The 15,303-nt window shown below is 34.1% G+C and overlaps 1 protein-coding gene across 1 annotated transcript; it reads left to right on the top strand.

Annotated features, from left to right (window-relative positions):
• The first annotated feature begins 396 nt into the window (after positions 1 to 396).
• Positions 397 to 15,178, top strand: LOC134229217 (protein mono-ADP-ribosyltransferase PARP14-like). Its single transcript, XM_062710925.1, has 3 exons — positions 397 to 1,891; positions 7,159 to 7,737; positions 14,852 to 15,178. Exons 1-3 carry the CDS (start codon positions 1,075 to 1,077, stop codon positions 15,115 to 15,117), a joined length of 1,662 nt encoding a protein of 553 aa, XP_062566909.1. The 5' UTR covers positions 397 to 1,074; the 3' UTR covers positions 15,118 to 15,178.
• The last annotated feature ends 125 nt before the right edge of the window (positions 15,179 to 15,303 follow it).

Raw genomic sequence — 15,303 nt, forward strand, 5'->3', positions numbered from 1 at the left:
ATTAAATGAACAGTGTTGGCATGATTACTAAAATTGAAAATACTGTAAAAGCTTATTAAAAGCTATTCCTACAGCTGTAGTCTTATTGCAATATCTTGCCACAAAAAGAGCTCAATCAAGCATAATTATTCTATTTATTGCTGTTGTAAGGTTTCAAGTCCCAACTGCTACTTTTCTCTTCTTTTTCTGTAAGTGCAAACTAGTACCGCTTCAGTCTGGACAGAGACTTCTGGTTTATGTCATGACCTAACACAAAACAACTTGATTGATCGATTCACATTACAATATCTTCAATTTATTGTAAGATTTAGATTGTTCAGATTAGCTTATTTGATGACAAATAATAATGCATACTTTGTTATCATTTCATTAAGTTCTAGTTTATTTTCTAGGCTGTAACATGTGTGAATGCAACAGTTTCCAAAACTGCTTTAGTGCAGTTTCATAAAACGGGGTTGGATTCTAAGGACATAGCTGAAAACAGTGCTGTTGCGATATCTAATCAAAATGGAAGTCTAGTACTTGAAGGAACTTTACTGGAGATGCAAGTTGCAAGAGAACTCATTAGAAATGCATGTCAACAACAAAAAACGTATAAATCGGGAAAAGAATTTGAATGGAATAAGGAAGGTTCAGGAGAAATGAAGAAAGATATCCTGCAGAGAGATGTCCAGGTACAGAATGATCTCTGTAGCAAGAAAAAAACAAACTCTGAATTGGAACCACAAGAGAAAAAATCAACTGATCCCTTTTTAAGTTCATTACATAAGGATAACACTCCAGGAAGCATTAAAGTTGATCCTAAAATCCAAAAAGAAAATACGTCAAACAAAGAGTGGGAAATGAAACCCCAGAACGAAAATATAGGTGATCATGCTTCAAGTTTTTTAAAAAAGGGTGCTACTTTAAGCATCCAAAATGTTCCTCAAATACCATGTTCTGCAGGAAGCACACAACTAAGTGAGCGAATGGATCAAACAATAAGACCAAAATCAAGAGTTTTTATGTTTGAATTGGAATATAAGATTTTGCAGAGGTCACAACTCATTCCACAAGATATACGAAAAATGGTCAATGTTCCTTGAAAAAGATAATTACAGGGAAATAGTGGGCAATATTGATAAAGTAGAACATTATAAAAAAGCACTTAAAAAAATAAGGAGTATGAATGATGAGAAACTGAACATCGATCAAAAAATGATAAATGTTTTCAAATCTAATGAGAAAAACATAGAGACAATGTTTCCAGGTGTTTTATTTCTTTTGCATGAGAATATGTTGCATTTGATATCCTCAGAAGATCTAACAGACTGCAAATCAAAGGTAGAAAAAATGCTTACATCTCCCCAAGAGGGCACACAGGCTAGAAGACATGGAAGGTCATACAGAAAGGGGAAGGACAACAATACCAGCCATCATTCTAATTCCAAAGTAGAAACACAAAATCCTGCACCTGCAGTGAACATTTCAATAGATACACCAGTGTACAAAAATAAAGACATGTGTGTATATATTGTATACAGAGATATTTTATCAGGGGGGAGAGCTGACTGCTTTGTAAATCCAACAAATGAATATCTTAAGTTGGATTCCAAAGGGGGGGTCACTGCAGCTGTTCTGAAAATGGCTGGAAATGATGTTCAAAAGGAATGCAATGAATTGATGAAAACCAAAAGCAAACTGCAGCCAGCTGAATGTGCTCGAACTGGTGCAGGTCATATGAATTACAAATCCATTATTCATACAAATATCAAACCATGGAAAGATTTTATAAATCGTGAAACTCAAGTTCAGGAAGCGTTGAATCATATTCAGTATGCGGTGAGAAATAGTTTAATTATGGCCGATGGACAGAAAATGAAATCCATAGCGATTCCAGCTATTGGATCAGGTATATTTTTTTCAAATGTGAAATTTTGATTTACTGATTTTTTTAAAGTGTAAGACGTAAATGTGCACACACTTTATATGCAGAATACATAATTATGTAAGAAGAAGGTACGGTTTGGGCTTCATTGTGCCCTAAAAAATTAATGCTCTTAAAAAGTTATGAAATTGGCTTTAACAATAGTTGAGTAGATGAATATGATAAATCATTAAAAAATATGACATGAAGTAGTACCGCCCTGGAACTATGACGTCATTAATTTGGTACATTTCTAAGTTTAATGCAGAAAAGCTTCAAAATGACTCATTTCTGTGCTTATTTTCTTTTTAGAAAATAATGTCTGCCACCGTCGCCCAGTTCAATTTTTGTATATATTATGTAAACTGCTTTGAAAAATCACATCTCTCAAAATATCTCTGGGCGACGGTGGCAGAGTATGTTTTCTGAAAGAAAATTCCACTGAAAATTGATGTCTTCTGCAACTTTTTAATAAAATACTGGAAAATGCACAAGTAATGACGTCAAAATAAGCATTTAGAAGGTCACGCAGCACTGTTAAGGCTTACTATGAGAAATCAACAGAAAATAGAAGTGCAAAAACGGGAATTGTTTTTAAAACTGAATTTATTTTTATTCAGCTGTTCTATTATCACAGAACTTAAATACTTATGGGAATAGCATAGTATAACCTACTCTGTACTGTATGGAGTTTGGTCCAATCGATAGACAGTCACGTGATGAATGTATAGTAGGTACACGGAATGTAGGTCAATTACAAATTTCAATATCGCAAGGGCATACCCTAGTTGAAATTAAAAATTCAAACTATTAATTGTTTCTGCATACTTTGTACTTTCTGGAAAGTGCTGCTGCTTTGAATAGAATTCGCGTTTTGATAGTTATAATTTCAAGTAAATAGGCTGATGTCGAAATATGTTTGACTTTTACCAAATATTTTGTGTACTTATGAAGTCATGCTTTCGATTTAAAGAAAGCAGCAGCACTTTTCAAGTTAAGGAACATATCATTTATCTATATTCAAAAAATGGTAAATATTTATTTAGAGTATGCCCTTGGGAAAAAGCGATTTTATGAGGCACCTCGATGTAAAATATACGTAACCTGAGCATTACAACACGACAGAATTATTTAAATACATTATCTCGATAGTTGATGAATAATCGCACTTAACAAAGGATATACATTGGTATAATTAGCCTATTAAAAACCTGTAAATAATATTCTGTTTTATGATAAAACGCATTTTTCATTGTTAAAAAATTCCGAAATCTGCCTTTCACAGTACATGAAATACGTCATTTTTACCAAAATGACGTCATGATTGACAAGTTCATCGAGATCAGTGATTTGTTTAAAACCAGCTGTATGGGATTTAACTAGCGACATTTTTTAATGCATTGGTAAGTTTTATTGCTGTTTATTATGCTAATACAGTTTAAAGTTGAAAAATATTTCATTTTCGAGTAATATGAGGAATGCATAAAAGTCATATTTTTTGGTGTGACGTCACAGTTAACTTTTCCCGTATAAATTAGGCCCCGCCCCCATTTTCTAGCCTTAACAGTGCTGCGCATATGAGAAAAACGATTTCTTTTTTCTTACTGCATGGAATTCCAATGGATTAGAAGGAATGAATTTTAATTTGTTATATCACTTTCATATTTTAGAAAAATATTAGGCTTAATTTGTATTGAAACTGTACCTTCTTCTTTAAATATTTGCCAATGGGATGAACACTATCAGACGGTAACTTTGGATGCTGGATCTGTCTCACATTTTCTAGATGAGAGACCAGCTTGTTTTGGATTAGCTTTGTAATGCTATGGCCTATTCATGAACAACATTAGGCAAATCACCTGTACATATCAATGGCTGCTCCATCAGTGAAACATACTATGATTTACATATCAATAATTTAATTTTAGTTGTATAACACGTCATTTGATTGGTTTGACGGTTTTATCCATTTTGTATAACATAATTTGCCTACGTCACAATGAGTTACGTCAAAAACGTATTATTCCGCTTGACGTTAACTTTTAAAATATGCCTTTTTTCGAAGGAAAAAATAAAAAGATTGTCTCATTGTCTACATTAAAATTAAATTATAAGGAATGAAGCTTATTTCAAGCGGTTTATAAAAAAGCGTAAACTGTCCCAAGTTATGTTATATCGTATAACAAAAGTTGAAATAAGCTTCATTCCTTAAATAATACGATAATTAATATTTTTAAATCCAACTTTTCAACAAAATCAAAGGTCGTACAACTTGTATCTGTCTATTTGTACCACATGGATTCTAAAATGACACGTGCGTACACAGCAATTTTCAAAAGCAAAATATTACAACTCTTCGAAAAATTAATAATACCTAACATTTTAGCATGCATTTAGGCGAATTTAACAGAATTAAATACAAATGTTTTACAAATGTTGGAATCCAGGAAAGTAAAATCCACCAAATCATTATCTTGGCAAAATGTCAAACAAAATATTTTTCTGCAGTTCTATTACAATTTGCACTACTATATGTCATACTGTAGTTGCATTTTTATGTTGCGTTTACATTGAATTTTTTTTCTTTTAAAGCCACAGAGATACGAGAAATGATAGCTTGTACCAACAAACCTGTAGAGTAGAACCTTTTCGAGCCCTGCGTGAGTGTTTCTGAGACTCCACATCGAAGAAGGGAGGGCATATTGCTTTGCTACTTTCTGTCGGTCGGTCTGTCGGTCCATTTAGTTTCCATTCATTTTCCTCACAACCGTTGCACATACTGAAATGAAATTCGGTATACAGATTTATCAGATGACTATCTAAGTTAAGTTCTGTTTTGGGTACGATCGTGCCATTTTTGACAGAGTTTTGCCTCTTGGACATGGAGGAATTCCACGTATTTGCAGTTTCAGTTCGATTTTCTTATTTGGGTTTGATCGCACCATTTTTGTCAGAGTTATTCCCCTTGGATATGGAAGTATTCCAGTTATTTGCAGTTTCCGTTCATTTGCTTTGCAGAGGTCGCACATATTGAAATTAAATTTAGTATACAGATTTATCTAGATAAAGTTTTGTTTTTGGTAAAATCGCACCATTTCTATCAAAGTTATGCCCCTTGAACTTGGAAAAATTCCAATTTGGGGGATGGGGGCATATTAAGTGTTTTACAAACATCCCTTGTTTTTTTTTAATTAGGAAAGTTTCTTTTCAAGCCTTTTATTTTAAGTTTCTTTTTTGGTAGACTTTGTCAATGTTGCAGGCCTACTGGGCTCTCCTTTCTTACCATGCTGTTTTGTTTATGAAAACTACGCATGCGTGTAAAGCTTGAAAGCTCAAACACATTGTTATGTTCATTATGGGCCAAAAATGATTATTTATTTTAATAGAATAATTAGAATTAATTCTTATGAAACTTGTAATTTTCTAAAAGTGTATACAATTATGACCAGTAAAATAAATTCCAAATCCTCTCAGAATAGTTTTACAAGCCTGTTTTTGATGAGATGCCCAGCACAGTCACTTGAAATGATTTATTTATATACAGACTGGTATAAATATCAACAATAAAATGTCTTTCTTTGGGTGTTAGTACAGGAATTCACATGGATTATGGTGGTTATGTATTTTTTCTGCAACAGCTTCGACATGTCATTAATTTCCATACAACTAGTACATGTAACAACCAAAAAAAGCATTTTATTTTTTAAATTAAGGTAGTCCAATCCTCAGAGTTATAAAATTAGCAGTTAAGTAATCAAAAATACTTATTAAAGTATCTCTGAATCCACAAAGTTATGTCAATTTATCCACAGTATTTCTTTAAAGTAAAAGATTAAAGTAAATCATATTAAAAACTGTCAAGTCTCCATTATTTCTTCAGAAAAAGCGAATTGGAATATTGGCAATGCATTTTGTAATTGCACATTGATCAACAAATATATTTTTAGGTTAAAAACGATAGGTATCCAGCATTCAGAGAAATTGTCATGATTTTTAAACTAATTTGGTATTTTTAGCTCATCTGAGCCGAAGGCTCAAGTGAGCTTTTCTAATCACATTTTGTCCGTCGTCCGTCCGTCGACCGTCCGTCTGTCTGTCCGTCTGTAAACTTTTCACATTTTCAACTTCAACTCAAGAACCACTGGGTCAATTTTGACCAAACATGGTACAAAGCATCCTTGTATGAAGGTAAATTAAAATTGTTAAAATAAAGGGCCAAGTCCCATCACAAGGGGAGATAATCAAGAAAAGACAAAAATAGGGTCGGGTCATTAAAATATCTTCTTCTCAAGAACCACTGGACCAGAAAAGCTGAAACTTATGTGAAAGCATCCTGGGGTAGTGTATATTCTAAATTGTTCAAATCATGACCCCCGGGGGTAGGGCGGGGCCACAATGGGGAACCAAATATTTACATAGAAATATATAGGAAAAATCTTTGAAAATCTTCTTCTCAAGAACCACTGGACCAGAAAGCTGAAACTTATGTGCACATGGAAGCATCCTGGGGTAGTACAGATTTCAGAATGTCTAAATTATGATCAGTGGGGTAGGGTGAGGTCGCAATATGTATTAAAAGGGGAAATTTGGTAAAGAACAGAATGGTCAAAGCTTCTCAGGTTAGCGAGGTGGCCCATGAGCCTCTTGTTTGTCTTCTATTTCCGTCATGTATTTTATAATACATAGTGTAAAAAGACTTTTGCTATCATTGCAAGACACCACAAATTACTTCTCATTTCATATCATGCCAATAAACATTGGTATCTAAGGCTAGATCGAGAAAATCTTATTCCTCTAAAACTGTATTAATTTTTTTCCTTGTATAGGGTACAAATGTCAACTTTTATTAGACCTTTTCAAAGACTTCCAAAAACCTTGAATCTTATAATGATGAATAAAATAAAAATTGTTGCACGAAAAAATTTCATTTTCAAGCTTCATTTTAATGCATTTCAAATTAAACATCATTTTTTGGAGTTATCCTTCCTGGCTGAGGATCAGATAACCTTAACTCTGTTGATTTCCTTACTTTGCGTTTCCCACTTTTGTCAGTACTTCGATTTGTAAAGTCATAGATTTAAACCATACAAAGTTGAGTAAGTTTTAATGAGATTTAATCAAATTTCAAAATGCAATTTTAAAAAAGTGAAAAAAAACACTCTTTTTTAAAACTTTAATAAGAAAATTAAGGATTCATTATTTAAATGAAAACAAGGATATAACTTTTTTCTTTAAAATGTTATTTTTTTTAGGACAATCAGGAATACCACACATATTATGTGCAACTGGCTATAGAATGGGATGTGAATTATTCATGAAGTCAGCAGCAAGCAATTTGAAACACATCTTCTTCATTTCAAACAATGATGAGTTCATGTCGCTGGTTGAGATGACATTCAAAACACCTCTACCTTGGTATTCATTTTGGCCTAAATCAGAAGAGTACACATTCCGTATATCAAAAGGGTGCAGTGTTATTATAGCTCAAAGAGATGTCCTAAAAGAGAAGTCTGTAGATGGTTTGGTTGTGTTGGAAGATCCATTCTTGTTGGGACAAGGAAAACTCGTCAAAGCAGTCATTGATTTAGGGGGAAATGTTTTCTCTAATAACAGGAAAAAACTTATGTCTAAAAACAAACCACCTGGTTCAGCAGTTACATGTAAATGCCAAGCAGTTTGCGACTACAAAACTATCTTTCATATTATAATGCCAGACTGCAAAAAGAAGCCCTGGACTCAAAACGAAGTTTCAGTGTATAAAGACTGCATTTCACAGGCATTATCTTCATCAAAAGAAGAGAAAAGCATTGCAATGAAGCTATTTTTAGGACGTAAGTACTAGTTTTATTTCATTTCATAAATTCCCAGCCTTCTAATCTATAACTACCTAATCTACGTACTTATAATATATTATCAATGATGCCCATCTGAAATGACCTTGCAAGAAATGGTTCAGTAAGTGAATATATTAGTAGGGCACATAAACAGAATAATCTGACCTTGACCCTTTAATTGCTTAAAGACTTTTTCCAAAGTAAACAGGTCGGGACCACTAGATTTTTTGATGTCAGCATAAATTTGCATGTTAATTATGAATGAGTCGCAATGCATTATGGGCTACGGTACTAGTAATCAGTTGTGTTGAAAATAAAGGGCAACATAAATTGTCCCTTGGAAACTCATTTTCAATTCTTTTTTGCTTTATAAAGCCATATATCAACTAATAATTAAATTATACCCCAGGCAACTTGTTATGTGAGGGATTATGCTTTTGACCTGTCCGTCAGCCAGTCAGAGTGTCAGTCAGTCTGTCAGTCCTGTTTTTTTTATCAGCACAACTCCTCATAAACCGCTGCACAGAATTTCATCAAACCTTGCAGACGTTTAGGACACAATGTGTAGATGTGCATATTACCAGTAAATTCTGATTCCTCTATTTTTTCTTGGAATTTCCGCACGTTTTAACTTAGATTTTTGGCCTATCTTGAATATAGTGATGAACAGTTTGTCAGCGCAACTCCTCATAAACCACTGCACAGAATTTCATAAAACTTTGCAGACATTTAGGAAACAATATGTAGATGTGCATATTACCGCGAGATTCCAATTCCTTTATTTTTTTCCGGGAATTTAGCACTTCGAGTTTTGGGGGAGCATTTGGTATGTGAACTTGCTAACTTTTTCTTTCATTTTGTTTGTATTCTAGCCTCACATCGGTTGATTTCCAAAAAAGGAACACAATTATTCTGTACAATCTGGTTTGGAATGGGGACACATCCCCTTGACAACCAGCTGAATCATCTGTATCCATGCAGTCCCCTCATTTCCAGTTCTTGGGATTCATGAAAAATTCTAGGTTTAATAAGTTGCCTTTTACTTCAAAAGTAGCTCGATCTTACCTCATTGAAATGAACATCATGGCTGCTAAGTTTATGTATCAGTTATTACCTCCCATTGTTTCCCATCACTTCTATTGCTACAGTTGTATTATTGAGTGGCAAATTTGAACTCATAATAGGCAAGACAATTTTACATCCACAGTTGTTATACCCCCCGCTTGAAAAGTGGGAGAGTATATAGTAATAGGTATTTCCGTCCATCCATACGTCCGTCTGTTACGCTTTGGGGTACCCACCTCTTATCCGTAACTTCTCTCATACCACTGAAGGAAATTTACTGAAATTTTCACAGATTCTTAATTACATATTGCCATTGTGCACCTCCTATTTTACTTTTTGATCTGACATATATTTTTGATTTTCCAGAGCAAAACATGGACACTGCCATTATATTCATATGGGAGGCGGGGGGTATCATTTAGTTAGCTCATTGCTCACAGTACCTCTAGTTTATTTTAAAATTAAATTACAAGGAATAACTCTAATTCTTGGCCAAATTATTCGAGCATAACCTGGTTTGGGTCAGTTTACGCTTAAACCTGGCTTGACTCACACAAGCTTTTTAAGGTTATATTGAATAATTTGGCCAAGAATTAAGGCCGGTATACACGATGAGATTTGTAGTATAATGCAAGTATTATGATACTTTTGTATTATAATATTTTCCTGTACTCACGCTAATACATATCTTATAAGATTGTAAATAAACTATGTACTCGAACGTGTTTCCCCCGCCATATTTCTCTCTCTGTCAAAGTAATAAAAATGAGGAATGAGGCTGATAGCAGTGTCTATCATCGTACTATGCACTGCTTTATATATTCCACAAGTCCTTTTCCCCTTCCCATTAAGCCTCGAGTTTTTCGATGTCTTTACTTGTAAAGTCTATCATTTTTATTTACCATGTGCTTTTTTTTAGTAATGATAAAAATAGGATGACCCCAAGTGTCATTACAGTTCATTGGTTGAAAGTGATAGGTAAGCTAAGACTTGTATTAGAAAATAGAGCATTGCTCTATTCTTAATACAGTTTTATAAGATTCGAAAAATCTTATGATACACTGTATTAAGAGTGTATACACAGTAAGATTTTGTATTATAATACAAATCTTATAATACAAATCTTACCGTGTATACCGGCCTTTAGAGTCATTCCTTACATAATGCACAAAAATACTTAGGCCTAAACAAGGGTTCAAAGAAACGTAGGTGCTGTCGTGTCAATGAAGCATTTAGAGTTTTTCTCTGTGATATATGTGTACATATAGTGTTAGACAGCAATAACATTAAGGTGTGCAATTATTATTTAACCCATCAATATTAAATTATTATCAAAATGTTTTATATACATGCAAACATCAAAGCGTTTGTAGGGTATTTGAAGCAACTATTAATCATCTTAAATACAACCACATTTATTAATGTGAGAATGGAGCATTGTCTTTGGAATTTAATCTTTCAATTTTTGCATTAAAAAGCGAAAAGGAAGCTCCATTGTTTTTCGGTTTCGAAGTAAATATTATTCAGTTAATAGACGGAAACTATATGTCACTATTGAATCTTCAACACGTACTAGTAAACTGGCATGCTTTGGGAATCATTCAATTGATGATTTGAGAACTGATGTGACAAAAACATCATTACGTATTGAAAATTGCGTTCCTTATAAGGTAGTGTACCTGTCCTGGTAAATGGAGATCTTCATCCATGATCTGAGTAAGAGTGCAATTCAAGATAAAGATCAGTATAGACTTGACCTTTCAGACTGTTTTTTTTTTTTTTTTTTTTTTTTTACATTTTTATCTTCTTCTCAAGAACCTCTGGGCCAATTAAAACCAAACTTGCCACAAAGTATCCTTAGGTAAAGGGGATTCAAAGAACTATATGCGGTATATTGCATATGTTTGCCCCCACAAAAGTCAAATTTTGAAAACTTCCTGAAATGTGCTGAATTCAATAAATTATACGAGAAATATAAGTTAACAGAAAATATTATAGTTCCAGAGCAGTGTATTCACAATTTCTGTTTTTATGACGTCACAAACTAGTCCGATTTTATATCCTTTTTCAGAAAGAGGACAAAATGGACAAAATTTCAACAATTTAAGCTTTAAAATTTATAGAGCGCATGTGTGTTCAGGAACAATATTGACATATTTCATTGATATTATCATTCTACACATTATATCAAAATATTTATCCTGAACACACATGCGCTCGGTGACTTTTATTTAAAATATCGACGAAATATGTACATTTTTCTGCAAAATTCATAAAAAACTGAAATTACGTCATATTTGTGACGTCATTACGTACATATGACGTCATTACTTATGAAATTATTCAGTGCTTTGAAGTCAGCATATACTCCCCTGTTTAAGGACTTAATTAAATATTACTCCATCAAAGTTTGATTGGGCAAATGTTGGTTAATACCGCATATAGTTCTTTGTTCAAATGAAGGGTCACACTCTCTTAAAAAGGGAGATAATTATGATTAAGTGAAAAATTGATTACATTTTTAGGTCACCTGAGTCACTTAGGTGACCTATTGCTATCTGTTTTCGTCAGTCGTCGTACGTCGTTAGTCGTCAATTGGTCGTAAACTTTTGAACATTTTTAGCTTCTTCTCTCAACTATTTTCCACCAAATTTGGCATTAAGCATCTATAGATGATGGGAAACAAAAATTTTGATTTTCATGGTCCCCATCCCCCTGGGGCCTGAGGGGTGGGGCCAAAACCACTACAATTAATTTAAAATTCTTCTTTTTTTACTCCTGGACATCAAGCAGTCAAACTGTTAGCATGAATGTATTGACCATTGAGTCCTCTACCAAACTGGGAAATGATTGGCCCTAGGGTCAGGGGTTCTAGTGCTTTGGCGGGGCTCTATTGATAATAGTGTAAATGCATTGTTTCATGAAAAATCTTCTCTGCTCCTGGATATTAAACTAGAGGTACTGTGAGCGATGAGCTCACTAAATGATACCCCCCGCCTCCACATAGTTATAATGGCAAAGTCCATGTTTTGCTGTGGCCGTGAAACCCAAAATATGTGTCGGATCAAAACGTAAAATAGGAGGTGCACAATGGCAACATGTAATAAAGATTCTGTGAAAGTTTCATCAAATTTCATTCAGTGGTATGAGAAGAGTTGCGGATAAGAGATGGGTACCCTAAAGCGTAACAGACGGACGGGCGGATAGTTATGATGAGGACGAATTGATTATATAGTGAAAATACATTAAATCTTTGAAAATATCCTCTTCTCCTGGGCATTAAATAACCTAAGTATATAGTAACTAGAGGTACTGTGAGCGATGAGCTCACTAAATGATACCCCCCGCCTCCAATGTGGTAATAACTGGTGAAAAAGTCCATGTTTTCCTCTGGCCGGGAAACCCAAAATATGTGTCGGATCAAAAAGTAAAATAGGAGGTGCACAATGGCAATATATAATAAAGATTCTGTGAAAGTTGCATCAAATTTTATTCAGTGGTATGAGAGGAGTTGCGGATAAGAGATGGGTACCCCAAAGCGTAACAGACGGACGGACGGACAGACGTACAGACGGACGGAATTAACGATAACTATATACCCTCCCGCTTTTCAAGCGGGGGTTATAATGATGAGGAAGAATGCCTCTTCCAAAATAAATTTTATGGCCCAAGGGTCAGGGGTTCTGGTGTTAGGGCAGGTCTCTATTGATTATATATAACAATGTATAATGAAAATACTTTAATTCTTTGAAAATGCTCTTATCTGCTCCTGAGTATTAAACAAACTAACTATGTATATAGTAATGATGAGTAAGAATGCCTCTTTCAAAATTGCGAATTTTATGGCCACAAGGTCAGGGGTTCTGGTGTTAAGGCGGGGCTCTATTGATTATATAGTGAAAATACATTAAATCTTTGAAAATTTTCTTCTCTGCAGCAATCCTGGGTATTTAGCAGATGAGCTACCTAAGATATAGCTATGATGAGCAAGGACCATTCTGCCTGAATTGTGAATTTTAAGGCCCCTGGGTCAGGGGTACCATAGAGGGGGGTCTACTTATATACTGAAAATGAATTATTGTTTGAAATCTGCTCCTTGATATTAATCAAACATTTTTGATAAGCAAGGGTGCCTTTTCCAAAATTGTTATATGTGTGGACCATCAAATCATAACCCTCAAGGGTAGAATGGGGCCATAATGATGGATCAAAGTTTTACATAGAAAAATAAATGAAAAATCCCAAGAACAGAAAAGCTATGTTTAGTGATATTGACATGTAAGCATCCTAATGTATTGAAGATTTAAATTTCTTCAAATCATGGCCCTTTGGGGTAGGGAGGGAAACAATGGGGAATCAATTTCAAATTATTACAAAGTAATATATATAAAGAAAATGTTTAAAAAATGTCTTTTTATCAAGAATAGCAAAGTCATATGCTGTATTGATATGAAGGCATTCTCAAGTAAAATTAAAATTCAAGCCCCTCCCTCCCCCCTCCCACCCCAGTAAACTTTTTAACTCTGATCTGAATTCTGCTTTTTCCTAGCCGATTTGCTCAGATGAGCGATGTGGCCCCTGGGCACACCTGTTATCACTTATTACAAAAACTCAAAGAATTGATAGCATTCATATGCTTTTGGCATGTTAGCAGGTGAGATGTCATTGTATGGCATATTGTTTCAAATATGAACACCCTATCATATGTCGTTCAAAAGTAATCACCAAAGTTTTTGAAGATTAAGTCAAAATTGTAGGTCAAAGGGTATTAAAAATCATAGCTTGCTCAGACACATCTTGTCACAGGTAATACACATGACAAATATGAAGGTAAGTCAATCAAAGGTATAAGGAAACTACATTTTTAAAAGTAGGTCAAACTACAAGGTCACAGGGTCAAAAAATTATAGAAAGGTCTGTCACTGGTAATATATATGTACAATGTGTACTAGGAAAGCCTTATCTGTTCTATTTCAAAAGCTATGATCAATTTAAGGGCAAGGCTATATAGATTAAATGTGAAAATGCATTATTTCTCTGAAATTCTTCTCTGCTTCTGTGTATCTAATACACAAACCAAAGACACAGTTATGTTGAATAAGGCTGTCTCTTCTAAAATTATGAATTTCATGGCCCCTGGGTCAGGGGTTCTCTTGTTATGGTGGGGCTCTATTAAAAGTGAAAATGCATAAATTCTTTGAAAATCTTCTCTGCTCCTGGGTATTAACTCTTAACAACTTACTGAACTGTTATACAACATACACTAAATGTTCACGTCATAGAAATAGAAATTTACCACTTCCCCGCGAGCACCTTTTAGCGTGGTACACGTTTCTCTAAAGTTTAGCGTAAATAATATTATGACGCTATATTTTAATACAAAATGACTTTTCTTCTTTGATGAGATTTTTGCAAGTATAAAATAGAAGGAAATTGGCATTAAATTAAAGATTAAATGAACTTATCAAAATGCGTGAAAATGCGTGATTGCGGGGAAACGGTATATGTGTGATTTTGCGTTAGAAATAGGAAATGGTATATGCGTTAAAATGCATGACTGCGGGAAAGGGGGTTAAACCAGTGAACTATGCACAAAGTTATAATAAGGAAGGATGCCTCTTCCAAAACTGTGAATTTCATGGTCCCTGGGTGTTGGGAGTTCTGAGGTTAGGGTGGGGCTCTATCGATTACAAAGTGAAAATACATTAGCTCTTTTAAAATCTTCTTCTCTGCTCCTTGGCTTTAAATAAACTAACCAAGTATATAGTAATGTTGAAAAAGGTTGCCTTTTCCAAAGTTTTGAATTTCATGGCCCCGGTGTCCGGGGTTCTGGTGTTAAGTTGGGACTCTATTGATTATGTAGGGAAATTACATTACTTCTTTCAAAATCTTCTCCTCTGCTCCTTGGTATTAACAGTGAACTATATACATAGTTATGATGATATGTATACATACCTTTTTGCCATCAACCTTGGAGTTGACAACATTCATGGAAGTGAGCTCTGTAATCTCTGATAACCTAATTAAGTTTATTGATTTATTCCAGGAGCTTCTAATGATGTTGCAATGTACCTTGCCAAAGCATTGGTGGAAACTGTAACTGAATATATAAAGAGCAACAGAAGTTCATCACTTCAGCAGATTCGTATTTTGAATATGGACCCTTTTCGACATGGATTGGTTAAAAGGGAACTTGTACGATTTACAAAAGAAGCCTGTAATTCCAATTCCTATTTAGAAAAAGCAATTTTTGTGAATGCTTATCTTGATCCCCAGACTGACCAAAAATACGTACCAGGCACTCGGGTTTGAAACATTTCAAGAATATATTGAAAGCAAAATAACTGAATTTTTAAAAAAAGAAATTTCAGTTTTTATAGTTACACAAATTAATTTAATGTGATTTTGATCTTAGACATATCTATACATTAATGCACATTTACTTTTTACTAACATTTTAATGTTAGATTAGAGCACAGGGAGCTAGGAGTTTGTGAA

The sequence above is a fragment of the Saccostrea cucullata genome, unplaced genomic scaffold (assembly GCF_032062105.1).
Source record: "Saccostrea cucullata isolate Sc308-1 unplaced genomic scaffold, CSIRO_AGI_Scuc_v1 ctg4966, whole genome shotgun sequence".
In the NCBI taxonomy this organism is placed as follows: domain Eukaryota; kingdom Metazoa; phylum Mollusca; class Bivalvia; order Ostreida; family Ostreidae; genus Saccostrea; species Saccostrea cuccullata.

What these genes read in the sequence shown, in the direction of transcription:
- LOC134229217 (XM_062710925.1), top strand. Translation starts at nt 1,075, where the DNA reads ATGTTCCTTGAAAAAGATAATTACAGGGAAATAGTGGGCAATATTGAT. An exon ending in GATTCCAGCTATTGGATCAG is followed by an intron (nt 1,892 to 7,158) that starts GTATATTTTTTT and finishes TATTTTTTTTAG; the next exon opens with GACAATCAGGAATACCACAC. An exon ending in AATGAAGCTATTTTTAGGAC is followed by an intron (nt 7,738 to 14,851) that starts GTAAGTACTAGT and finishes GATTTATTCCAG; the next exon opens with GAGCTTCTAATGATGTTGCA.